This window comes from Paramormyrops kingsleyae, chromosome 10 (assembly GCF_048594095.1).
Source record: "Paramormyrops kingsleyae isolate MSU_618 chromosome 10, PKINGS_0.4, whole genome shotgun sequence".
In the NCBI taxonomy this organism is placed as follows: Eukaryota; Metazoa; Chordata; class Actinopteri; order Osteoglossiformes; family Mormyridae; genus Paramormyrops; species Paramormyrops kingsleyae.
Genome location: NC_132806.1, coordinates 3,480,333 through 3,507,859, shown reverse-complemented (window position 1 = coordinate 3,507,859; position 27,527 = coordinate 3,480,333). Strand labels below are relative to the sequence as shown.

Below are 27,527 nucleotides of genomic sequence, written 5' to 3'. Positions count from 1 at the left end.
GGCAAAATAATCTGTGCCCTAGTCGAGGCTACCTTGTTTATGAAAAATGCAAAAACTTTTCACATATTTCAAAAGACTGCTCAAGACAGAGAGCACGAGGGACATTTAGAGTAGTCTCAATTGTTCCCCTTTGCTTATTGTACAGTGGAATGATATAAACCCCAGCAGCCTCTTAAAATTTGAAAAGACACCTGTAAATTGTCTTTTTTCCCATTTCCGCTCAGCCCCGCGACACTCACCCCTCACAGCTCGAGTTTCATCATTTAGCCAGGGTTCAGACCTGGCCTTGGAGTGTCTGATCTTAAGTGGAGCAACAGTGTCCAGGACAGTTCGACAAGTGATGGATCCTAAAATGCACCAAGAACTGAGATCATCTGTATTATGCAGTGTCTCGGGGACGGTGTGTATCACATCAATATATCATTATAACATTCAGAGAATTCAGAGAAATCTCAAGGGACAAGACTGAAAACCAGAATCGGATAGCCATGATATTCAGGTCCGAAAACCACCGTCTATGAATGTAGTTTGTCACTGCATCCACAAATGCAGGACCATGCAATACCATGCAAAGAAGTAACCATATCTAAACATGATCCCAAAACACCGGCAACTTCTCTGGGCTTCAGCTCATTTATATATGATGAACTGAGGCAAAATGGAAAACAGTCCTGTGGTCTGATGAACTAAATTTTAAATTCTATTTGGAAACCATGGACACTGCATCCTCTGGTCTGAAGAGGAGAGGGACCAACCAACTTGTTATCAGCAGACAGTTCAAAAGCCAGCATCCTTGATTGTATGGGGGTGCATTAGTACCCATGGCTTGGGTAGCTTGCACATCTGGGAAGGCACCATTAATACTGAATGATATTTTGAGGTTTTGGAGCAACATATGCTGCTATCAAGACAACATCTTATTCAGAGAAAAAGACATTTATATTTCGTTGTACATTATAGCAAGCAGTTCCCAAACATTTACAGAGTATTGTTAAAAGAAATAGTGATGCAACACAGTGGTAAACATGCCCCTGTCCCAACTTTTTTGAAATGTGTTGCTGGCATCAAATTCATATTGAGCATATATTTGGAAATGCGGTTGTACAAATACCCATGCAATTGTAATGTCCAGTAAATCTGTGCACAGAAAAATGAAAATGATGAAAGTCATTCAGGTATTTAGCAGAGGTACAGGCATGATGCTCCCCCCCCCTCAACAAATCTTACCGCTGGCACCCCTGGTTCTCCAGCAGATCACTGAAATCAAAATGCCTGAGGTGTGATGTCTGTCTATTAATGCATGTTAAAAAGGCAGATAGATAGTACTGGCCATCTGGAGTACCATGTATCAATTTGTTTACGGAACTTTAAAAAAAAAAAAAAAAAAGCCACTTTGGGGCACAATGGGGCTTTTCCAAACTTTCCAACAACTTTGGCCAATGGTGAAGGCCAGAATGATTCGAGCTGTTATAACATTTTACGCAACCAAATACAGAAAACATACTAAGACTTTGTCCACTGTGAGCAAGGTTTTGAAGTATTGATACTATGAAACTGACTAGCTATTGAAAACAAATGGGAACAAAGTTTTTTTTAACACCTGAAGACCTGCTGTAGTAGTATTTCTTTGTGGCTTTATATCCAAGTCACCTCTCTGGACATTAGGGCTAGCATTGTAGTTTGTTTGAAAACAGTTTTGTTCAGCATTTAAGACATACATGCTACTTATCTTATCCTGTGGTGTGTGGTTGTGAGCCTGGAGATTGTGGAAATATGCATTAATGACATTCACCCCAAACTGTTAAAAATGCTGACAGAATATGGTCAGCTGGTCTTAGATCAGCACATCACTGAAGTGGGGGATTGAGCAGAGCTAATAAAGTTCACTGATGATATGTTTTAATAAAAAAAAAGAAGTATCTACCTTGCTCCAGGCGAGATGGGTCCATTTCCTTCAAATTACTATTCAGCTGCCATCTCTGATTAACCCCTTTCATTTTAAAAGAGGCAAACCAAAAACTGCTGTGTCTACAGCTATCCCTGTCTGATGAAAAAAAAACACTTAGCTGATCTTACATTCACAAATTTTTTGTCATCTCCATACATTTTCTCTTTTCCCATTTAGCCTGATTCAGATCCGTGTGCTTGGCTAGAGGAGGTATCACCATTCTCTAAGAGAACCAATAAATTACCTTATCCCTCAGTAGAACTGGAATCAAACTAAAAATGTGTTGCTAGGTTCTTGGTACAATGCATTATGTAATAATACCGCATTATGCAATGACTCAACAAAATGTGACAAATTATCACATCATTATTTAATAGCACCCACATTTTGTAATCATTTGCTGCATTTTGTAATTGACAGCTTGAAAGCAATATATATTTCCCTGCATTTAGTAATAAATTATTACATATTGTGCCAGTAATTACAAAATGTGGGGGCTGCACTTTTCCATGATGAAAATGTAATCAAAAACCATGATGGATGTCTTCATTGACACTTTGTCAAGTGATTACATAATGCAGCATGAATACATAATGTATTGTAACAATCCTTTATGCTGATATTTACATAAATTCACCATATTGTTCTCATCCTATATTCCACTTCATTTTCTGAAACATACAAGTAGGGCTGTTGTGAATTTAGGCAGCAGAATTCCAAAGTTCTGATGCAAATATATATTCAGACTGAAGTATCATTAAGTCATAATTAGGGCTGTCAATAGATTAAAATATTTAATCGTGATTAATCACACTTAACAACTGTTAATCACAAATTAATCAGAAATTAAATCATGAATTTATTCAACATTCAGCATTTACCATTAAGGAATTTTTTCAGGTGTTAATATTCTTATCAATATTACAGTTGGCAAGGCATGATTGCTTTTTGCAAATGTATGCATTTGTTATTGGAAATCAATTACCAACAATAAACAACGACAAAGATTGTCCAAAGGTCATCAGAAACCCTTCATCACTGAAGAAAAACTCAAGCCCAACAACAGATCGGTGTGACGTGCAGCAAGGACAGAGGAGGCAGACCCTGTAATGCGGTAGCAAACCAGTTTAATGAATAATCCGGGAATCAACACAGCCAAAGGGGAAATCCAAAATCTTAATCGAAGGGCAGGCAAGAGATCGGTGTCTAGGAGAGTCAGTCCTACAAGGACGACGATAGGAAGGGAGGAACGAAGTGGATGAGGTAGCAGGATGGAGGCAGGCAGGACAGCAGGGCAGGACGGAGCAGGTAGGGCAATCGGGGAGAACAAAAGACAGAAGGATGCTCGGTAAGGCACATTAGAGATAATGGGCAACGCGGATGACCCTGCAGCCGGGGAGCGGGCTTGGAAGGGTGTGCAGAATGGAAGTCAGACACCAGAGTAGGGTCCAAGATGTCTGACGCGGACACCTACGGGCATTCTTCGAGGGTTAAACCCCTCCCAATCCACCAGGTATTGTAGTTGACCTGCTCGACGGCGGGAGTCCAGGAGGGCTCACACCTGGTATACTTGGGAACCATCCTGCAAGGTACAGGGAGGAGGCACCGCTGCATCAGTAGACGGATGAGCTGAGCTATAACGCACAGGCTTCAGGAGGGAGGCATGGAACGTGGGACAGATGCGGTAAATTTTGGGCAGTTGCAACCGGAATGAGTCGGGTCCCACACGTTTAACGATCCAGAAAGGTCCAATAAAGCAGGCTGACAACTTACAGCAGGATGGGAGTTTGAGGTTACGAATAGAGAGCCAGACTCGTTGCCCCACCCGATAGGGAGGAGTAGGACGTGGGTGTTTATCAGCCTGGAGTTTCTGTCTCGAAGATCGTCTGGAGAGGGCAAGCTGGGTTCGACGCCACATGTATCGGGCTCCCTGGAACCACTTTTCCAGTCAAGGGATGTCACTAGTTGGGGAGTCCCAGGGGAAGAGCTGTGGGTGATATCTTAACACACATTGAAATGGCGAAAGGTTACTGACCGGGTTTACTCGGGAGTTAAGGGCGTATTCTGCCATAGAAGGTGGGTTGACCACTCGGTCTGTCTATCCTTGCAAAGAAGCCTCAATGCCTTAGAGACCTCTTGGTTGGTTCTTTCCGCTAAGCTGTTGGATTGGGGGTGGTACGCGGACGTGAGACTGAGGGAGATGCTCAACTTGGTGCAGAAGGAGCGAAATACCTGTGAGGTGAACTGGGGCCCTCGGTCAGATACTATGTCTTCAGGGATACCGTAATACCGGAACACCCAGGTTAGTAACAACTCAGCAAGGTCTGCTGCATTGGGAAGTTTAGGAAGAGCAATCAACTGACACATTTTGGAAAAACGATCTACAATGGTGAGTATCACGGTATTACCCTTCGAGAGGAGAAGATCGGTTATGAAGTCCATCGCTAAGTTTGACCAAGGACGTGAAGGGAATAGTAGAGGATGCAGTAGTCCAGCAGATGGTTGGTGTGAGGCCTTGAGCTGGGCACACTCTGGGCAGGAGGCCACATACTGTTCCACCCCCATTCGCCATCCAGGCCACCAATATCTTCGGGCCACCAACCAGAGGGTAGCGGCAACCCCTGAGTTTCCTGAGCTGCGGGATGTATGCACCCACCTGACCACAACTGACCGATGTGGGGCTGGCACGTACAGTCATCCAGGGGGCAGCCAGTGGGTGGAGTCGAGTGTTCGTTTGCAGCGCTAAGGGTTTCTTCTGGAGACCATGAGATGTTGGCTGCGAAGGAAGATAGGGCCAGGATGGGCACGGTTCGGTCCACTGTCGTCAGGGGGTCATATTGCCGGGATAATGCATCAGCCTTCATGTTTTTTGACCCCGGGAGGTAAGTAACTGACGGTGAAGCAAGCAAAAACATGGCCTAACAAGCCTGCTGTGGGTTCAGTCTTTTCGCATTCTGTACATATTCTAAGTTGCGGTGGTTGGTGTAGACTTGGAAGGGGTGCTTAGCCCGCTCCAACCAGTGTCTCCACTCCTCCAACGCTAATTTAATAGCCAGAAGTTCCCGGTCCCCTACGTCATAATTAACCCCCTGGGGTCTGAGGCTTCTTTTCCACTTTCGGGGTAGTCTGACATGCCTTGACATTTCAAAATATTTCACCTATCTAAAAAACATTTATCCCAAAGTGATACAATTGCTTTTATTCAGCACAAACTCAGCACCAATAATCTGAGACCTCTTAGAATGTTATTATTCAATTTTTTGTTAAAATCAACTTTAAACATATACTTTTCAAAAACCTATTTTCAGACATGCTGAGAAATTGTAAAAAAATCACATTATAGACATTTCTAGGTAAGACTTTTGAGCTCTGAAGCTTATAGACACAGTGGTTGGCTACACATTGGTGAAAGTGACATTCTGAAATTTTATGTGGTTTGTTTACTAAAGTGTTAGCACTTTAGAGTGACACTCTTTTTCTCAAAGTCAGTGGTCTTCACAATGAATATTGATGAGATAGGTGTCCTCACACCTGTAGTAGTTTGCATACTGTCAATGGCCCATCAGTCTGGAATGTCACTGCACCCCACACCCATCACTTTGGAAAGGCAGTTTGAAACGCAAGAAAAGTAGCAACAATAAAATCCCTTTCACAGTTTATTGGTAGATGGAATGAAAAATGAAAAACTGTGACTATATAAATATAGAAAGTGATAAATATGATGCAGTGACTATTATTAACGCTCTGGGGACGAGGGCATCGTCGACCGCATATCTTTCTCGTGTATTTCAGTTTATATCTCGCTGAAATCATTATGAAGAATCATGAAAAAAACACTGACTAAATCCGTTATCTGTCTTCTTTTCAAAACTTCCATTGTCGGAAGTATTAAAGTTTTTTAAATTAGGTTAAATAGGCAAAAAAGCAAATCGTGTCATCTTTCTTTGTTTTACTTGCGTCGGGAGCGTGTAGGACCGCTCTCAGCTGAAGATCGCTATTCACGTTGTAAATACGCTGCGTTTGAATCGACGACCACGTGATTGCAGGCACACAGGCTTAGCCCACTGAGCTATGAACACAGGTATGAGCTTCGCTGCTGAAAGTGGCAACACTGGCGCAAAGCTTCAGCGGCAGAGACGTATCCGTGTGCTATATTGCAGCCGATTAGTGTAAACGCTACCCAGACATGTGCTCTTGTTTATTTCGGTCACAATGGGCGTATTCACATATTTCTTCACCCAATACTCACTATCGGATTATCATGTTATTATCATGCGAATAGCGCGATTTGCAAGTGGGTGGGCGATCACAGCCGCTTCGAGACGCAGATGCTTAAGTCAGTCACTCTTGTTCTTTCTATTTGTATCACGAAGCTGTAAAAATATATTTAGTGTCTACCTATATATATTTGAAATGTAGACCGTCCAAGGTTTCTGAGGGTATTTTTAAAATGTGTATATGACAAAAACTCGCATTATTTAAACAGTTTTGAGAAATTTCTGTCCGACCCCAGGGAGTTAATCTCAGCAGGGGTGAGTTTTTTTGTAATACGCACATGGGTGTCGGCGGCCAGTCACCGGGTCCCTCTGGATGAGGATAGCTCTGACGCCGGTCACTGATGCATCCACCTCCACCTTGAACGGATCTTCAGGACATGGTTGTTGGAGGACTGGGGCCGAGCAGAAGGTCGAGCTTGAGCTTCTGGAAGGCGAGGTCAGCCTCCGGAGTCCACTGCAGATGGGTACCTTATCCTCTCGTAAGGGAAGTAAGAGGTGCGGCTACCCGGCAGAAATTTCGAATGAACGTGCGGTTAAAATTAGCAAATGCCAGGAACCGCTGCAGTTATTTAATGGTACGGGGCCGTAGCCACTCTTGGATAGCTACCACCTTCTGTTTGTCCATGGCCACTGCACCCGGTTTGATAACAGCCTAGAAACTGTACCAGAGCTTGATGAAATTCACACTTCTCCCCTTTTACGAAAAGATGACATTCCCGCAGCTTCTGGAGAACCTGGCGAATATGGTTAATATGCTGTGAGAGAGAAGGAGAGTAGATTAATATGTCATCTATGTAGATGACAACAAACTGGTTAACTACTGTACGTCACGAAAAATGGAATACATAAATGCTTGAAATATAGACAGGCTGTTGGCTAGACCATAAGGCATCACTAGATATTCATATTGACCAGTATGGGTTATAAAGGAGGTTTTCCATTCGTCCCCCTTTCGGATGCACACAAGGTTGTATGCACTGCGGAGGTCTAGCGTTGTGAAGATCTTGGCCTTCCGGAGTTGCTCCAGCGCAGAAGGAATCAAGGGTAGAGGTTCATGTCATTTATCTGTAATAGCATTTAGGGCTCTGTAATCAATACACAGACGTAACCCTCCATCCTTCTTCTTTACAAAGAAGAAGCCTGTTGTAGTTGGGGATGTAGATGGACGGATGATACCTTGCTTTAAGCCTTCTCGAACATAGTCCTCAATTGCCGCCTCTTCAGTTATTGATAAGGGGTAGAGCTGACCCTTGGGAAGTGGCACCCCCTCTAGGAGATCTATGGCGCAGTCACAATCCTGGTGAGGGGGAAGTTGAAAGGCAAGTGACTTATATTCGGTGGGGATGATGGAGATCCTCTGGTTCTGGACTTTCTACCATAGAGGCACAACAGGGTAAAGCAATACATTGAGAGAAACAGCGGGGTGACTAGGCAGACAACTCACCAGAGGACTTGTGAAATTGTGGATCATGCTCCTGGAGCCAAGGAAGACCCAGTATAACTGGGTCCTTGGTTTTGGGTAGAACCAAGAAAGTTATAGTTTCAACATGACAAACACCCACATGTAGCATTACCGGGGTGATCTGAGCCCCTTGTAGGGGTGCACCACTAACCCCCAGCACAGCAATGGAAGATGAAAGAGCTTGCAGAGGGATTTGCAGTTTCTTTTCTAGAGCCTGATCGATAAAGGTCCTGGCTGCCCCAGAGTCAATGAGAGCTCGTGCACACAATTGTTCTCCAGCAAATGTTACCTCAACCTGTATGGTGAACTGAGCTTGGGAAACACCCAGAAAAGCAGAGAGGCCTACCTTAATGGAGGGTTCCAGGCGAGGGGGGCAATTAGGATAGGAACAGAGAGTGTGTCCGGAGAGACCCTGCGTGGTGCGTCGGCATCTCTCTGTGGTGGTGAGAGGAGACCGTCCGAGCTGCATAGGTTCAGGGAGTTCTTCCGTGGCTGCAGGGGGTGTCATATGCTGGCGAACCCGCCGACAACGGCGCTCTCTAAGGCTGTTATCCAGAATGACAGACAAGCTAATGAATTCCTTGAAAGACAGAGGCACCCCTGGACATAAGTTCATCCTGTATGTCCGGATTAAGGGCTCGCCAATAGAGAATCCGTAAGCAATCCTCCGGCCAGCGCAGTCCTGCGGCGAAGGTGCGAAATTCTAGTGATTTCTAAAGGATGTCTTTGTGCCTCCCTTCCTCAAACTCCGTTGCAAGGATGCTCTCATCCAAAATCCGAGCATCATGGGTACTGCCAAGCCATTGTGCTACAACGTTAGTTATTTTATTTTCATGATTGCAAACTAACTGGACATTGATTAAATATAGATTTTTTTCTGTTAATAAATTGATCTTCATATTGTACGGGAGGTTGAATCCTGATGTGGGTCCCATCTATGATCTGTCCCCCCGCACACTCTTGGGAAGCCGGCTACATTAAAGAAGTGTGTCGCTATTTCATCCTCTTCTCGTTTTGAGAGGAATTTCACCACGGTGTTCAACAGACGGGCAATGGCATTTGAAATTCTGTGAATGACGCGGCACACCGTTGACTTGTGGATATGAAATACATTGCCCATTACAGCCTGGAATGAGCCTGTAGCATAAAACCGCAGCGTAATCATTAATTGCAACGCAGCTGGGAGAGCACAGCTTCTGATTGTGGAGTGGTCCAAGTGTAGACGGTCGGACAAATCATAAATTGATTGCAGGTCAAATTTATAAAACAAAATGAATTGCTCATCATTAGGCGTATCTAAGGGGTTCTCCCGGTCGCAGAACACTCTTTTTGGGATGTGTTCATTTTTGTTATTTATTATCATAAACTGCAGTTAAGGTTAGAGGTTTCCTTAGTTTGGTTGCTAAGGTCTTTTGTGCAACCATTAAGGGATTCTTTACATATAAGACCAAGATAAGGAGAAAAATTTAAATACTTAAGAGAAAATTTTAGGGAAATTTTAGGGAAACCTTAAGGAGGAGACTTAAGGGTGTTTTGTGCAACCGACTTTATTTTAAGGAGACCTTAACTCGGACTTTAAGGAAAATCTTAACTTAAGGTGTTTTGTGCAACCGGCCCCAGGCCTTTAATGACTTTTAGGGCACAGCCATCAACAGTATGTCTGTCTGCAGGGAGAATGTCAACCTTGTCAAAAGGTTCACTTACCACTGCAGCAACGTTCATGTCACTGCTATGAAGTCAGCAGATGGATTGGGAAAGCATGGGGGTTCATGAGGTCGCTGGAAAGTGGTGTGTGGTGCTCCCTATATCTATGCAAGAGGACGAAGTCTTTAGAGTCCTGGTGCTCCCTGTTTTGCTGTATGGCTGTGAGACATGGATGCTATGAAGACTGGACTTCTTCAGTACTGTGTCTCTTCGGAGAGTCCTTGGGTAGCGCTGGTTTTATTTTGTGTCAAATGAGCGGTTGCTAGAGGAGTTCTGAATGAAGCACATTACCTGCATTGTGAGGGAGCGTCATTTACGGCACTATGGCCATGTGGCGTGTTTCCCTGATGGTGATCCAGCTCGCAGGATCCTCATAGCTGAGAACCCCAGTGGCTGGACCTGGCCAAGGGGACGCACACGTAACACCTGGCTCCGACAGATGGATGGCCATTGCCGGAGAGTGTGACTGAATCGTGTGTCTGCCTGGGGCTACAGATAGGTGACTGAAGCGTTCATAAATATAAGGTGGTTTGATTACTACAGTGTTAGAACTTTGGATTGGCACTATTTTCAAAATCAGCGGCCTACACAATGAATATAGATGAGATGTGATTCGGGCAGTTGTTGTGGCCATCCTGTACCTGTCACGCAGGTGTGATATTCAGATGTGCCGATCCTGTGCAGGTGTTGTTACACGTGGTCTTCCACTGCGAGGATGATCAGCTGTCCTTCCTGCCTCCCTGTAGCGCTGTCTTAGGCGTCTCACAGTGCGGACATGGCAATTTATTGCCTTAGCCACATCAGCAGTCCTCATGCCTCCCTGCAACATGCCTAATGCACGTTCACGCAGATGAGCAGGGACCCTGGGCATCTTTCTTTGGGTGTTTTTCACAGTCGGTAGACAAGTCTCTTTAGTGTCCTGCATTTTTAGAACTGTGACCTTAAATGCCTACTTTCTGTAAGCTGTTAAGGTCTTAACGACCATTCCACAGGTGCATGTTAATTAATTGATTATGGTTAATTGAACATGCATGGAAAACATTGTTTAAACCCTTTACAATGAAGATCTGTAAAGTTATTTGGATTTTTACAACATTATTGTTGAAATACACAGTCCTGAAAAAGGGACGTTTCTTTTTTTGCTGAGTATATAATAATATAATTACAAAATATATTCATATATTACTGCTGAACTGGGACACATTTCCCAAAAGTCCCCTTTAGCAACTTAGACAGTTGAAACCATTCGATTGCATAGCTCCACAAGTGTAAATAACAACTATGCTTTTGGGAAACATACCCCTCTGTAAGTTCTGAGAATGGCGACACCCTACTGGTAAAATTTGCTGGAGGGATGGGTGCTGTGGTGACTGCGCAATCGTCACATTTTCATAGTTGCTGGCATCTGAGCCCCTGAAGGGCTTCCCTTTTTGTTCCCTTTATGAGCAGCCCTACCTGGTAAGAGTTCAAGTTTTGCTCACTGTAATACTGATACAGTGGTACCTCAGAACTCGAATTTGATCCATTCAGAACTCCGGATCGAATCCTAAAAAGTTCGAGTTGTGATCAAATTCTCCCCATAAGAAATAATGTAAAACCAATTAATTGGTTCCCGGCCCCAAAAAATTACACCAAATTTTTTTTTAGCATTTAAACACAAAATGAACCAGATAAAACAATGAGCATATACTATACTAAACACATCTAAGCACATTTATCAAAACAGTAATTTATAAAGTAAGAAAATAAATGTATTGCCTATCAAGAATCCAGCGACTCCAGAGTTGCTTCAGCAGGCATTGCGGTGAGGACTGGCAGATAGTTCAGAGCGCAAGAGGGGCTGGAGCTGGCAGAATCTCAACTAAGACATAGGGCTATGTTGGGCACAGTTGCTATCGGTCAAGCAGGGTTAGGTACCTTCCCACAGCCACGGTGTGACCTGGCCCAGGGTAAGGATAGACGCCATCTCATCCTGGAGGAGGTACGAGCAGGTGTTGAGGATGTGAGGACCAGCAGGATAGTAAACATGCGTCAGCAGGGAGCATCAACAAGGTGGGAAGGAGCGCTGGAGAAGAAGCTAACCTGGAATGACATCTGGAAGGCAGAGCCACAGTATATTAAGTTCATGGTCCAAGCTGTGTATGATGTGCTACCAAGTCCAGCCAACCTACATGTCTGGGGAATGAGTGATCTTTCTACGTGTCCTCTATGCCCAGGAAAGGGCACATTGGAACACATTCTCAGCAGCTGCCCAGCAGCCCTTGGGGGAGGATGCTATCGCTGGCACCATGATCAGGTGCTGAAGTCAGTGGCCGAGACCATATCCACTGCAGTGGCCAACAACAAACATACCCGTGGTCAGAGGACAGTACCTTTCGTGAAAGCTGGAGAGAAGCCACGAGCACAGTCAATATCAGCAGCCAGTTTCCTTTCATTGGCATCAGACTGGGAACTGCGAGTTGACTTGGGCAGGCAGCTCAAGTTCCCAGGGTATGTTACAGCAACCTCTTTGAGACCAGACGTGGTGTTGACATCTGTCGCTTCTAAGCAAGTCCTCTTATTGGAATTAACAGTCCCCTGGGAGGACCACATGGAAGAGGCCAATGAGCGCAAGTGGCTTAAATATCAGGAACTCATAGAGGCATGCCGGAGGAGAGGCTGGAAAGCCCGCTGTGAGCCAGTAGAGGTGCACTGTAAAAAAAAAAAAATGTAAAAAAACGGTAATTTTCTGGCAGCAGGGGCGCCAGAAAATGTCTGTAAAAAAACGGAAAAATACTGTCAGGAAAAAAAACAGCAAAAAACAGTAAAAAAAAAATTGTAATTTCTTATCCTATAATTACGGTTTATTACTGTTATTCTACTGTTATATCCTTATAAAACCATGAAATCTTTTAATTTTAACATAAATTTATTGTTAAAATACAGTCATACACCTCTAAAACACAGAAAATTGTCTTTAAAAAAGTTTTAAGTACAAATAATAACATATACTGTAAAAAAAAAAAACGGTTTATTACTGTTATTCTACACAAAAATATCCTTATAATACCATGAAATCTTTTAAATTTAACATACATTGTTAAAATAACATTGTTAAAATGTATGCTAACATACATTAAAATATTCAAAGACAGAAAAATTATTTAAAGAATGATAAAAAAGTAAGTACAGATAATATATATAGATATACACACACAGTTTTTATAACAGTTCTTAAACTTTTTTTTTGCAGTTTAAACTGCAAAAATAAGTAAGATTTGCTTTAATAATAAAACACACAACAACAGTAATCTTAATTTTGTTTTATTTGTTATCTGCAAATACAGCCTGTGATCAACATTTAACAAAGCATTTTTTTTTTATGAAACTGGTTCTCCCCACTGGTTAAAACTACTGGTCTTTACTGTGAGTTTTTTTTTTTAACCCTGTACTTTGAAATGTACACAATTTAAAACGTGTAAACACACGTTAAAACGCTGCACTCACTCAAGATAACAGTCAGCCACAAAATACAAGCAGAATGAACCCTTTACACATTACAGAATAGTATATAAACTAAATGGAAATGTATGAAACAAAAAGAAGCTGGCATGTCAGATGTCTACTCACGCCATTCAAAGTCTGCAATGTTTGTAATCAAAGAAAGAACCTTAGGATTTATGGACTGCTGTTTTTTAGATTGCTGCTTCTCCACTTTGGTCCCCCTATCTGGATTTATCCTGAAAAGGCATCTGTGAAGACAGAAATACACTTGAATATAGTGCTACAAATATTTTTCATAATCAGCAATTCTGATGAGCCATATAAAAAGTATTTAAACTGAGCTAGAGAGGTGACAGACATATCTAAAGGTATAGTTCACCCCAAAATAAAGTTGTCATCATTTACTCAACTTTAAGTTGTTACAAACCTGTACACATTTATTTCTTCTGTTGAACACAAAAGATACTTTGAAGATTTGTTTGTAACCAAACTGTTGATGGACCCCATTGACTTCAATAGTATGGAAAAAAATACTTTGGAAGTCAATGGGGTCCATCAACTGTTTGGTTACAAACATTCTTCAAAATATCTCTGTGTTCAAAAGAAAAAATTCATACAGGTTTATAACAACATGAGTGCAAGTAAACGATGACAATTTTATTTTGGGGTGAACAAGTATCTCCCATTATACTACGGGACCGTTGAATGCTTGAATCTGATTGGCCGACGAATGTTCTGAGGTGTGCAATTATTTTCAGGGAAACGCACGGCGAACGTAGTTCCAGGCAGCTCTCTTGACCGCATTACAGTTCCATATCACTTCGCATAGTTAACTGTAATAACGGAAATTAGCATACAGTACCTATACAGCACACAGGACTAACAAAAACAACATGACAGACGATTTTCCGAAAGTAAATTTTAATATTTATGGTGAATATGAAATGTGAATGTGTTACACACTCACACAAAAACGTGTTGTCAGCGCTGCCCTGACGATTTTATCAGTTAGCCTAGTGTAGCAACTTAAAGGCTACACATGACATTTCTCACTAGCGAGGTAATAACAGCGCTGCATCTTAAAGCAGACTTACAGTTTAGAGACGGTGCTTCAGAACACTGTTGAGGGACACACAGAGGTAGCCTAATTCATACAAGCTCTCTCTCTCTCTCTCTGTTTCTCTTTCTCTGTGTCTCTGTCTCTCTCGCTCTCTTTCTAATAACTTCATTATTAACTGCATTAGTCTGCTATCAACGGCTCAAGCCTCCATTGCCAGCTTTAAAATGACGTTTTGGAACTAGCAAAAGAGTCGTTGGATGAGATGCGGAAGAAATAATCCTACTCACAATAGCTTTTGATCCTACTCCGCTTCGCGTCGTGGCCGCATCACCACCTCGGGTGTGCATTATTTTTCTAATAATTCAACGGCCCGTCATCAATTATTCCTTACTTAAGCAACTGTGCCTACAATGGCTGTGATGCGTTCCAACAACCAGTGTTAAAATCTGCTGCCAGTGTCAACATCTCCATAGATCATAAAGGAAGTGTTACACCATGTCCTAACCAGCCGTGACGGCGACACAGAACGATTCTATTTTAGAAACTGCTTCTATTTTTCCGTGACATCGCGGCTGGAACTACAACACAAAGTATGGCAATGATAATCTCAGGTACTGTTTATGTGCTTTATTTAATGTTAAAAGCGTGTAATGTGACTTTGAATATCATTTATTGTTCCCAGCCTTGTAGCCGTACTACCTCAGGTCTTACAATTACACAAATGGAAACAAGAACGTTTCAAACAAAATAATACATTTTGATTTATTATGTTTTTAACTAAATTAATCTCTGGGGCCGTGCACTTGCCGCGGGAGCCCGCCCACACGCTGTTCTGATTGGCTGTGGTTTTTGATTGATTTTGTTGCATCTTGTAATCGTGTCTGGTGTGGACAGGCAAATTGCTTGTCGCTGGAATCTTAACGCATCGCGTCTGGTTAGGACACAGTGATAGTCGCACCACAAGATTGATGGAAGGTGAGAATGTAATGTCCAACAGGGAAAAAATTGTGATCTATTAAATCAGAATAGACAGTTCATAATGTACCAATACCAGTTGTCTTCCCACAGATGCCAGAAATGCACAGCGTCTGCTCATTTTGCTCCTGTCATTGAATAAATGTTGTAATGATCTTGCCACCAAATAAAATTTATCTAGACTTTCTTCTGTTACCGGTTTCATATCCATTAATTTCCTAAATGGATAATTGTTTATCTATCCATCTTTGGGCCATATATACACACTTTTTGTTCTTCAGGAAATGCATTTTGTGGTTAAACTTTAAGTCTTACCTCTGCATGAACTCCAGAGTTGCTCCAAGTTCCAGTGGATAACTGATGTTGAGGCAGTAGTAGGATACGAACATCATTACAAGGGCATCACCACAATTTGTAACCCCATCTTTCACGATGGTCTGGTCCACAGCAATCATCAAGTTTTCAGCTGTGAGGGGAGAACTCCCTACAGTACATAGGAAAATAAGAAAAGTCAAAAACATTAGGTTAAAAGAAAAGTCTAACATCACGACTGTCAAAAGACCACATTATTTGGCTTGCATATTAGCACAACAAGAAAACCTTACTATTCTGGGTTTTACCTTTCCATTATGTTAAAAAGTTAAGGGTGTCCACCAAAACATAATTCTCACAGTAACTCATGTATTTTCAAAACAGTATGACAGTTTATCTGTGTAATACAAATTAAGATATTTAAAAGTTATCAGCTGTTTTGATCCAAACAATGTAGATGAAAGGCAGCCAACATTGAGGATACACAAAGATAAAAGCATGAGTGTAATCCATTTGACCCATGAGGTTAAATCCAAGTCTTCTGAAGCAATACAAACACTTTACTGTTTATAAATATAAAATGCAGTTGTAACTCTCAATTTAAAATCACATATAAAATAAATAAGGCCGTAAAGTGAAACCTAATTTGTCTATACATTATGGCAATGGTGATTAATGAAATTCTATGCTAAAAGAGATGTGACATTTTGTATGTGATGTGGATGTACACTAAAATGTGTTATGATTTGATACTGTAGTTAATAAATCTCATATAAAGTGACCATATTTGTTCAGAAGACTTGAATTAAAACACGAGTAATGTGGATTACATTAAAGGTGAATGGTAACCAACAAGTTCCATCAATGTATGGACATAAACAGCTGATAACTTTCTGCAATATCGGTGTTCTAAAAATTAACAAGTTTGGAATGACATTATGGTGTATAAATGCCAATTTTCTGTTTTGGCTTGACTACCCCTTTAATGAACTTTTAAAAAATAATTAATTTAGTTCCATAATGCTAGTGCTACGCTGATGAAGGTCTAATTGCAGAAAATGCTTAACCCATTAACAAGATATACTTAAGTTTACTAGAATCTCCAGCCAGCCCCTGATTTAATATGCCTGTATCAACCCGTTCATAAATTTTAAAATGCCTTTTGCTTAAATGGGATAAAACATAAAATACCACATACCACACACAACGACGCAAGGCGTGCTGGGCAGTTGATCAACTTCAGATGGCAGACACGTCTCATCAACCATCACAAACATCTTGGCCTGATCTTCACTGAAATGTTTCAGAAGCAGCATCACACATCCAGGAAGATAAGGATCTAGATGCTTCGCTTTGGCACTTTCAATGCCTTCTAGGATGCCCTCTATTTTGCTGTTCTTCTTGTCATGGGACATGAGATATGAAATGACTCTTTCACATTTACTTGAGATGGCTCCTCTGTCAACATCCATATCTGTTAGCTCTTTGAAGTGGACCATTATCCCGCACATCTCAAACAGATATGGCCACTCTTTTACCAAAACAGGGGTTTCCATTCTACTTATGTCGATTCTCTGAGTGTAGAAAGTAGCCAGCATTTTTTCTTGAATACTTTTGGCGTTCTTGCTTTTTTTTTTTGTGAATGTTCTTTAATTCTTCTTGTGCACATTTCTGAGTCTCCTCAGTTTCACCCGGTGGCAGCCGTTTTGCTTGCCAATTTGTGCAACCATATGTATCCACTCTTCTTATCTTGGAAGGTGGGTCTTCTTCCTCACTTGCACTGAATGTCTGTCTTTTCAGGTAAAGTGAGGTTTTCCCTCTTTTCATGTTGTCAAGTCTAGCCTGCAGCTGCTTGGTAAGGGAGTCATAACCACTACCAACAACTTGATCTTCAATGACATCTCTAAATGACAGAGGATATCTTGAAACAATCTTCCTGGCAATTTCACATAGATGTTTCTTCCCTGGTGTAGGGCAGATGGTTAGAATCTCTCCTAACATCAGGCGAATCATTTCACGTCTTTCACGTCCTGTTGGCCGCTCTTTATTTTCGAGCTTTCTGGTAAGTTCTGACGGCATTTTACTCCAGGGTATCTCAAAATTGAAGTGCCAGTTGTTATTCACTGGAGTGTTTCTATGAGGAGTTGAGACTTCACTTGAGCTTGAGGAAGACTATGGAGAGTTGGAATGAACTGCACTGTATTCATCTGGAGAGGGCAGAAAAAAAAATTCAAAATAGTTCATTAAATTTTAGCATTCACTACTGGCCTATGACCAGAAGACATGACACAACTCGAGTACATTTTTGATGGAGTGTGAAAAAACGACAACAAAAAACAGCTACTGTATGTGAAACACTAATCTATTCTACCAGGCTTAACATCGAATTTAAATGATAAAGCATTTTCAATTGTAATATTGATACATCACAGTCTAACCCTAAGCCTGAACAATAGAATATCCCTTATTGTATTGTTCAGGCTTGTTTGTCTCAGATCAAAAGACAGTAATAATTAGAAAATACACTTTAATTAAGCCAAAACATTTTCATCACACATACTTGTAGATGGATGGTCTCTGCATGGCATTGTTCCTGTGTGTGTGCTTATACATCTTTCTGGCTCAGCTCTGGTAGGCAGATCAGGAATCTCTTTGGCATCCTTTTCAGCTGGACAGAAGACAATAGGATTTAGGCCTGCAAAATCTTTCAAAATCGCTTTGCAAAACTCAAATACAACTGATCCATTATGTTGTGAGGATATAATATTTTTTATGTGTTTACAACTTACAATTAAGTATACTTACAAAAAGCTTTAAATCTCGCAATCAATTTTCGAGCTTCAATTGGCCTGAGGGTATTAACAAGATCTGCCTCCTGGACATATTTTAAATCTTCCACGGTTTCCACACCCAAGGTCTGAAGAGCCTCTAACAGCAGGTCATTTGAACTTGAATTTGGCAGCACAGAGTAAATGAAGTCAGAAAGACCACTGTCTACATCATCCATCACTAAGAAAAGAGAGAGTCAGACATTGTAATTCAGTGTTAGCCCAAATAAATATCCAAAGTGCAATTCAGCCCAAAAGGAAAATGTAATGTATTCTTCATTTCTTAGCTTCAGGGCGCAGCATATTTGAAAGCTGTTGCTAGCAGTGGTCAACTTTAGTAAGCTAACTAACTTTTTTAGTTAGCCAGCCACGTGCCACACAGTCATGGCCACAAAAATACAAGCCAACACAAAGATAATGTTCTTATAAATGCAACGTTAAATTGCGTTCAGGTAACGTTAACACGAAGCTAAAATGCATCTGCAACCTAGCTAATGTAACATCTGACATATATTACTTGTTTTGTTTTCGGTCGTCAATCTTAATGTATACTCTAGTTATGTCAGTATTGCGTTGAATTTTTGAATGTGTCAGTAAATATTTTCGACGTTACCTCTCTCACAAGTGTTGCTTCCTCGAAAACAGCAGAATAGTTCACCAGCACGCCGCCGTCTTCATCATGTCGCTTGCTTCTTTCTGCGTGCGCCACCAACGTAGCAGAGTTGTCAATTCTGATTGGCTTAAATAATTATTGCCGTGAAAATGATTTGCTGAACACCGAGGTTTGTGATTTGTCTTTTGCATTGGTTTTCGTAGCTTATTATTTAAATTGCAACGGTCTTTTTTTTAAACAGCTAAACTTACCATACCATATCAACTTTATTTGTTAAGCACTTTACAACAACCAAAGTTGTCCAAAGTGCTGTACAGAAAAAAACACATAAGTACAATTAATACGCACACAATAAAAGCATTCAAAGTAACAAATTAAAACAAGCAAATAAAGTCGACATCTTACTATGTGTCAAAAGCCAAAGAGAAAAGATGTGTTTTAAGACTGGTTTTAAAAACAAAAAAAGAAGAGGCCTGCTTAACACAAGTAGATAGATATACTTTTAACTAGGATATCTCTATTTTTAACAGATCTCTGATAATCTGTGACAAGCTAAGGGGTGTCAGAAATTAACACAGTTGTTACAGTATTTCATGTGTTAAAAGAGGCCAGCAGGTTAATAAAAAAAACTTTATTTTTACAGTTAGTTTCGTTAAAATTATCATTGAAAATCTGTTAAAAAACAGATATATACTGTATTCCATTTATACAAAGTTTCTCTGTTAAATTACGTCACACGAGTCAATAAACAGTTTTTTTTTTGTAATTTTAATAAAACATTTCTGTAATTTGGAAAAAACAGGGAAAACACTAAAATTTATTGGCAAAAACTGTAAAAAAAATATATTTTTTTTACAGTGTGGGATGTCGGGACTTTGTGGCCCGCTCTCTGTGTAAAGCCTTCACCCTGCTCGGAATCACAGGAGCTGCAAAGAGGAAAGTCATCAAGTCCACCATAGAGGCTGCAGAAAGAGCCTCTAGGTGGATTTGGATTAAAAGGTCCGAAACGTGGGCCAACGCTGCTGGGACACAAGTTGGGGCTTGATCATCCCCGGCTGGGTCGCCTGAGGGAGGGTGTCTGATGTTGTGAGACCTGAAACACCCGAGGATCTCAGGAAACATCACTGATGATGTGTCCCAGCACATCTGCAGATGTATCTACGTACCTGTATGGACTTTTCCTTTCTTCTCTAACACTTCCCTCCTTTCCTGCCTGCTAATCCACCAGATTGCCAATGATGGTTAAGCTAATGGAGGACAACCGGGTTTAATTAATTGTTACTTGTAGAGCCAAAGCCAGCTTATGGTATATAATGAGTTGATCCAAAAACTCTAGTGACTGAGAAAACACAGATCTTGTGAGTGGTGACCTTGGCACAGGTCATTGTGTGAACAATGATGCCTTACTGTTGAAAACATTACACCAATGGGGTGCCCAGTAGTTAGTTGTAATGCTGGAGCCCATCATCAATATAGTGTGCAGCCCCCCCCCCCCCCAACCCACCCACACAAAGCACACAGTCCCTGATTTTCAGGCTACCACATGCTGCTTACAGATACGACCAAATGACTGAAGATGTGAGTCAGCTGACCTAAGACGAGGTCCTGGATCTGGTCCTATTCACTCATTTCCATTTCAGTTTTCACTCCATCCACAAATATGGTCTTGAGTGGACTATAAGATGTCTCATAGTTCTCTTAAGTGACTTCTGGCACCCCTGCATATTCCAGCCAGACCTGTTTGAAGTGTACTGCAAACTCTCTCACTTCTTCAGCTATATGTCTTAATCCAGTAAGATATGCCCTATATAAATTACTCCTCTTGGTTCTTTGGTGGTTCTGCTGGGGTTGGCAGAAGCAGGTGGGACTGCTGCTAATCAAACACAGCTAGTAGCCCACCGCCAAAACTGTTTTACACTCCAGCTGGTGGAGGGAGAGCAGATGGGTCGATAAATCAGGGGTCTGTGCCTATTTGGCTGAGGCCTGCTCCTCCAGGACCTACATGCTCCAGACATCTGAGACACAGTGAGTGGTCATTAATCGCTTGCTGTGAATCTTAGAAGTGAATCACTGGCTTTCCTGCAGTGCTGTTTTCCAGTATGTAAGCCCTGTATGATATTTAATTATTTAGGGGAAATGAGTATCAATAAATATGCCCTCTAGCTTGTACTGTAGAAATGGAGTATTTGAATGTCCACCAGGTTGCATTTCCTTACAGGTGAAGCCAGACACATCTCATTGACTGTCCAGCATAAAGTGTCCAGCTGCACAAAGTTGATGGAGATGCTGATGAAAATATTTTTTGTTGACATATGATGCCCTGGTATTAGCAGTCTGCCAAAAATGTTTGTGATTTTTTTGTTTTGTGCTATTAGAGGTCTCCAGTTGTATAAGTCTCCCATGAATTTAACTGAACCAGCACTGAGCTTCGATGAGCTGGACTTCTGGTAAGAGAACTGAGGAAGTGATTAGGGCCTCCCATGGCTGCTCAGAACTGTCAGACCTACCTATTGTGTTTGCCCAGGGTATTACCCTATTGTGTGCAGTAATTATTAGCCCCTCTTGTGTTGCACCTGTATGTTCCCCTTTAAATTTAAGGGCTTAGGCTTTAGCAAGCGAGTCAAATATTTGTTGTATGTGTTGTCTCTGCTGGCAGTGGTGTGTGTGGCTTCTTTGTTACCTCAATTAACTTAGTCTACGCTGTGCCTTGCAAACATAAATCTTGCCAAATTGTTTGAAAAACTCAAGGAGATCTTGTTATAGAAAAATTTCAAAAACACGCTCAGAAATATCGATGAATATACACTCACCTAAAGGATTATTAGGAACACCATACTAATACGGTGTTTGACCCCCTTTTGCCTTCAGAACTGCCTTAATTCTACGTGGCATTGATTCAACAAGGTGCTGAAGGCATTCTTTAGAAATGTTGGCCCATATTGATAGGATAGCATCTTGCAGTTGATGGAGATTTGTGGGATGCACATCTAGGGCACGAAGCTCCCGTTCCACCACATCCCAAAGATGCTCTATTGGGTTGAGATCTGGTGACTGTGGGGGCCATTTTAGTACAGTGAACTCATTGTCATGTTCAAGAAACCAATTTGAAATGATTCGAGCTTTGTGACATGGTGCATTATCCTCCTGGAAGTAGCCATCAAAGGATGGGTACATGGTGGTCATAAAGGGATGGACATGGTCAGAAACAATGCTCAGGTAGGCCGTGGCATTTAAACGATGCCCAATTGGCACTAAGGGGCCTAAAGCGTGCCATGCCAAGAAAACATCCCCCACACCATTACACCACCACCACCAGCCTGCACAGTGGTAACAAGGCATGATGGATCCATGTTCTCATTCTGTTTACGCCAAATTCTGACTCTACCATTTGAATGTCTCAACAGAAATCGAGACTCATCAGACCAGGCAACATTTTTCCAGTCTTCAACTGTCCAATTTTGGTGAGCTTGTGCAAATTGTAGCCTCTTTTTCCTATTTGTAGTGGAGATGAGTGGTACCCGGTGGGGTCTTCTGCTGTTGTAGCCCATCCGCCTCAAGGTTGTGCGTGTTGTGGCTTCACAAATGCTTTGCTGCATACCTCGGTTGTAATGAGTGGTTATTGCAGTCAAAGTTGCTCTTCTATCAGCTTGAATCAGTCGGCCCATTCTCCTCTGACCTCTAGCATCAACAAGGCATTTTCGCCCACAGGACTGCTGCATACTGGATGTTTTTCCCTTTGCACACCATTCTTTGTAAACCCTAGAAATGGTTGTGCGTGAAAATCCCAGTAACTGAGCAGATTGTGAAATACTCAGACCGGCCCGTCTGGCACCAACAACCATGTCACGCTCAAAATTGCTTAAATCACCTTTCTTTCCCATTCTGACATTCAGTTTGGAGTTCAGGAGATTGTCTTGACCTGGACCACACCCCTAAATGCATTGAAGCAACTGCCATGTGATTGGTTGATTAGATAATTGCATTAATGAGAAATTGAACAGGTGTTCCTAATAATCCTTTAGCTGAGTGTATATAGGTAGAAACTAAATATATGTTTAGAGCTTTGTAAGGAGAATAAAAAAAATAAGGGTCACTGACTTCAGAGTCTGAGTCACGAAGCAGCTATAAAAGTATAAAAATACTTTATAAATTGGAATTGCAAAGCATGTGATGTGAACCTTTGCCTTTGACCAGACATAAACTGTTTTAAAGCTTGGCATCCTGATCAGGACTGACAATTTATTGTGACTACTGTAATATTCCTTTATTGTTTTTTTTATTCTCGTAATATAAAGTGATATTTTATTAATCTGATATGCAAATCGCCCACCCATTTGCAAATAGCGCTATTTGTATGATAATGATACGATCATCCCATGGTTGTTACTGCGTTACGAAAACATGTGAAAACTCCCATAAACAAGAGCACAAGTCTGGGTTCTGTTTACACTGACTGAGGACCTGCAACCTTTTATTTTGTGATGTGAGAGAGTTTTCACTGGGGAAATGTGGTAAAAAAAAAAAAAAACATCAGTTAAAAATTCATGGATAACTGCGGATTCAGATATGCAGTAACTGTAAATTATAAACTTTGTAAAGTACAGTATATAATATACACGCACACACACACACACACACATATGTTAGGAAAGCTGACTTTAATGGTATGAGACAAAGTAGGAAATTAAAACTGGATGGAGTTAATAAAACTATTGAAGAGGCATGGGACTTTTTTAAAAGCACATTATTGCAAGCGCAAGAGGGCTTCATACCTGTTTCCAGCACATCTAAATTTGGGAATTTCGTTCCAAACTTAAAACATAAATGTACCTAATTGTGAGATATCTGTATTTGCTGTGAGCTCGAAAAAAAGATAAGTTGACTATAAAGAAGTTTTTCCGTTGCTGTAACGGGATACTTGTAAGAGTTTTCTGTTTTACTGTTTGTGGAAAAAAAAAACAGCCATTTACTGTTTGGGGAAAAAACAGAAGAACAAAACACTGCTTTAGCCATTTACTGTTCAGGATAAAATAGCCTTTACAGCTCATAATCTGTGGCTGAACCATCAAACATGTCCTTATCTAGGAAATTTGGTAGTAGAATTAATGTTTCTGTACAGCGGACTACTGAGAAGGGAGGAATGGAGCCCACAGATGTTGATGTGAAATATATGATGAAAAATCTCAGTGAATATCTGGACACAGCTTTCTGTTTCAAGTCGACCGCTGCTGACGTCCATGAGAAGTATGCTATCAATACAGATTCAGGTGGCATTTGGTCTTTGGATGACATGCGAAGAGCATGGGGTAAAGCATTGCACATCAGAGATGGGGAAAAAAAATGGTTGCAGTGGACACTTATTGTACTGGGTCAGATTCGCCGTCAGAATGACGTGATTGCACAAACTAATGCTGGCCGAAAGCAGAAAAGTTTGCATGAGAAAGCTGCTGCTTTAACTAATGTTGTCTGTGAAAAGAACAAACAGCTGTCTGGCAGAGAAAGAGAGCTGGCAGAAGAGCAACCTGCGAGTGTGAGTGCCGATGCTGCACGTGCGAGGGCAGATGTGGGGAAAGGTGCTTTATTGAGGGAGTTAACGAACTGCAGAGCCGAGATGAGCAAAAATCATATCGCTTTGTTAACAAATCAGCTGCAAATGGCTTCGATTGCAGGAAATGCTGTGCGACCCCTGGGGGGTGGAGCAACCACATGGGTGACTCCACCTATTCCTCATCCAACACCAGCCCTGCCTGTGACTGCTCTTCCACCTGTCCCTCCTGCACCCTTCCTCCACAAGCGCCCATGCCAGCAGAGTGGCTGCATCCTGCTGAAGGTCAGAAGAAGGATCGGAAAGAACAGTGCCTCACATGGGCAGAAGAAATAAAGGTCACAATGGAAAAAAGAAGCAAGAAGATGAGTGCTCCTCCCCAGTGGTGATTGTGAGTACTATACCATCAGTGACCTATCCCAGCGCAGTACCAGTGATGGCTTCAAGCACTACATCTCAAATAATGTTTTATACATCTGTAAATGATGAGACGTCAGAAAATGAAGCCCGACCCATTTGCCTGGCTCCTCTGAGAACAAAAAGAATCAAGGCAAGAAAAGAAGAGGATGAAACATACACCTAGCGGGATGTGTACACTCATGAAGTGGCAGACCCAGTGAAAATAGATAAATGGTCTAAGGAGCTACCACATGTGAAAAAGTGGGGCCACAATTCAAACAGGTTTGGCTGGAATATGCAGGGGTGCCAGAAGTCACTGAAGAGAACTATGAGACATCTCATAGTCCACTCAAGACCACATTTGTGGATGGACTGAAAACTGAAATGGAAATGAGTGTCCCCTCCAGACTGTAAGGAAGATGCGGACATGCGCAGACTGGTCCGCTTAGCCGCCAGTATTGAAAATGACATTGTGACTAGCATCAGAATGGCACAGTTTGAACGGACAGAGAAAAAGAAGAATGGCAGAACTAAGAGGAACAACAGAGCTAAGGGAAAATGTAATATATGTGGCAAAACAGGCCATTGGGCAAAAACCTGTCATTCCAAGGGGAATGCCTATTCTGGAACCAAGAGAAATCCACCAATGATGCAGACATCAATGCAAGGTTCCAAAAGCTGACATTGGAGCAGAAGACATGGCTCCTGAGTGCCTTGACAAACAGTAAACCAGGAAAACTGTAGCTGCTCGAATTGAAAACTGGTTAACAGACAGGAAGCAGAGGGTAGGGGCTCAATGTCTCAGGGGGCCTGCGTTCATAATTTTCAAAAAAAGGAACTATGACATTGGAAACCGCAAACTGCTGGCTGTAAAGTTGGCCCTGGAGGAGTGAAGGCACTGGCTGGAGGGGACAACAGAGCCGTTCCTGGTCTTGACTGACCATAAGAACCTCGAGTACCTACAGACCGCTAAACACCAAAATGCCCGCCAAGCTAGGTGGTCCCTGTTTTTTGCTTGCTTTAACTTCCTGTTTTCTTTTAGACCAGGGTTGGAGAACCACAAGCCAGATGCATTGTTTCAACAGTTCGAGGTGGGGGACCTTAAGGACGACCCTAGTCCCATTTTGCCACCGATCCGCTTTGTTGGAGCCGTTTCCTGGGGTATTGAGGAGGCTGTCCAGGCGGTCCAGTGTTTTTTCCGTCTTCCTGCAGGGGGGCCTCCTAATAGGCTCTATGTTCCTAGGTTTCTACGTCCTCGAATGCTCCAGTGGGGACATTCTTCCCTCCTAGCATGCCACCCAGGAATCCGGGGAACTGTCGCCCTCCTGAAACAGCGTTTTTGGTGGCCAACAATGCTTCGGGATGTCCGAAGCTATATCGCTGCTTGCCCTGTCTGGGCACGAAACAAGACTCTGTCTCGGCCTCCGGCTGGACTATTGCAACCCTTACCTGTACCTCGTCGGCCCTGGTCACATGTTGCCTTGGATTTTGTGACTGGCCTTCCACTGTCAGAAGGGCACACAGGGGTACTTACTGTGGTTGACCGATTCTCTAAGGTGGTCCACTTCATTCCCATTCCTAAGCTCCCCTCTGCAAAAGAAACTGCTCAGTTATTGATAGATCATGTGTTCAAGCTCCATGGATTGCCGACTAACATTGTCTCTGACAGGGGTCCCCAGTTCGTTTCCCGTTTTTGGCAGGAGTTTTGCAGGTTACTCGGCGCCACAACAAGCCTGTCTTCGAGATTTCATCCCCAGACTAATAGCTAACCAGGATTTGGAGCATATGTTGCGCTGTTTGGCATCCCACTCCCCTGGTTCATGGAGTAGATTTCTGTCGTGGATAGAATATGCTCATAATTCCCTACCTGTGTCTGCTACAGGTCTGTCTCCTTTCCAGTGCTGCTTGGGATACCCCCCTGTTTCCAGCCCTAGAAGAGGTCGTCACGGTGCCCGCGGTGCATCATTTTCTGCAACGATGTCATCACACTTGGCGTCTAGCCCGCTCGTTGCTACGTTCCAGAGCCCGGATGGCACTAACAGTCGTCGCTCGCGTGCACCTGTCTACCGGGTGGGACAGAGAGTTTGGCTGAGCACCCGTTACTTGCCGCTGCACTTCCAGTCCCGCAAGTTGGCCCCTTGTTTTGTTGGGCCGTTTCCGGTCTCTAAGATTGTCAGTCCCTCTGTGGTGTGCCTCCAGCTTCCGCGTTCCATGTGGCGTATCCGTCCGTCCTTCCATGTGTCCCTGCTTCGACCTCATCCGACCAGTCCTCTGGCCTCCCCTGTCCTACCTCCGCCCCCGCCCCGGTTGGTGGATGGGGGCCTGGTGTTCACTGTCCATCGGTTGTTGGACGCCCGTCACAGGGGATGGGACCTCCAGTACCTGGTGGACTGGGAGAGTTATGGTCCTGAGGAACGCTCCTGGTTGCCAGCCCGTTATATTCTTGATCCGTCATTGATTTTGGACCTTCATCGTTGTAGTCCAGACCTCCCGTCTCGTCCGCCTGGGGGCAGTCATTGGAGGAGGGGTACTGTCATGGATGGCACTGGAGAACCCCAAGGGATTCTGGTCAATAGGGCTTCCCCGAGGTTTTCGCAACCTGTTGTCCAGTTTTTCTTGTTTTACCAGTTGCTCCCGTCTCGGACAATCCTCTCCCAGCTGTTCCTAGTTTTCCCTGGTTTTGGTATTCTATATCCGGCAGCTCGGTTTTCCGATCCGTGCGAGATCTTCATGGTGTGCCCAGAGTTTGAGCGTCTGATTACTGGTGTTCTGACTTCTGCTACGATTCCTAGACTCCGAGTTTTTGCTCCGACGCCGATTACCCGACCCCTACCTGGAGACCCAACCTTGCTCTACGCCTCTGCCCTCTTCTGTACCGATGCCGATCGCCCGACCCCTGCCTGGAGACCTGACCTTGTTCT

The 27,527-nt window shown here is 42.6% G+C and overlaps 2 protein-coding genes across 2 annotated transcripts in view; one reads left to right on the top strand and one right to left on the bottom strand.

Annotated features, from left to right (window-relative positions):
* Positions 1-27,527, top strand: part of LOC111851973 (neurexin-2-like) — a gene marked incomplete at its 3' end in the record, with an annotated part of 418,474 nt that overhangs the window by 229,128 nt on the left and 161,819 nt on the right. The window lies entirely within an intron of this gene.
* LOC111851976 (uncharacterized) lies at positions 12,768-16,784 on the bottom strand. The gene is made up of 3 exons (XM_072717166.1): positions 16,420-16,784; positions 15,225-15,393; positions 12,768-13,122 (listed from the first exon to the last, which is right to left on the bottom strand). The coding sequence occupies exons 1-3, from the start codon at positions 16,775-16,777 to the stop codon at positions 12,993-12,995; spliced, it is 657 nt and encodes a 218-aa protein (XP_072573267.1). The 5' UTR covers positions 16,778-16,784; the 3' UTR covers positions 12,768-12,992.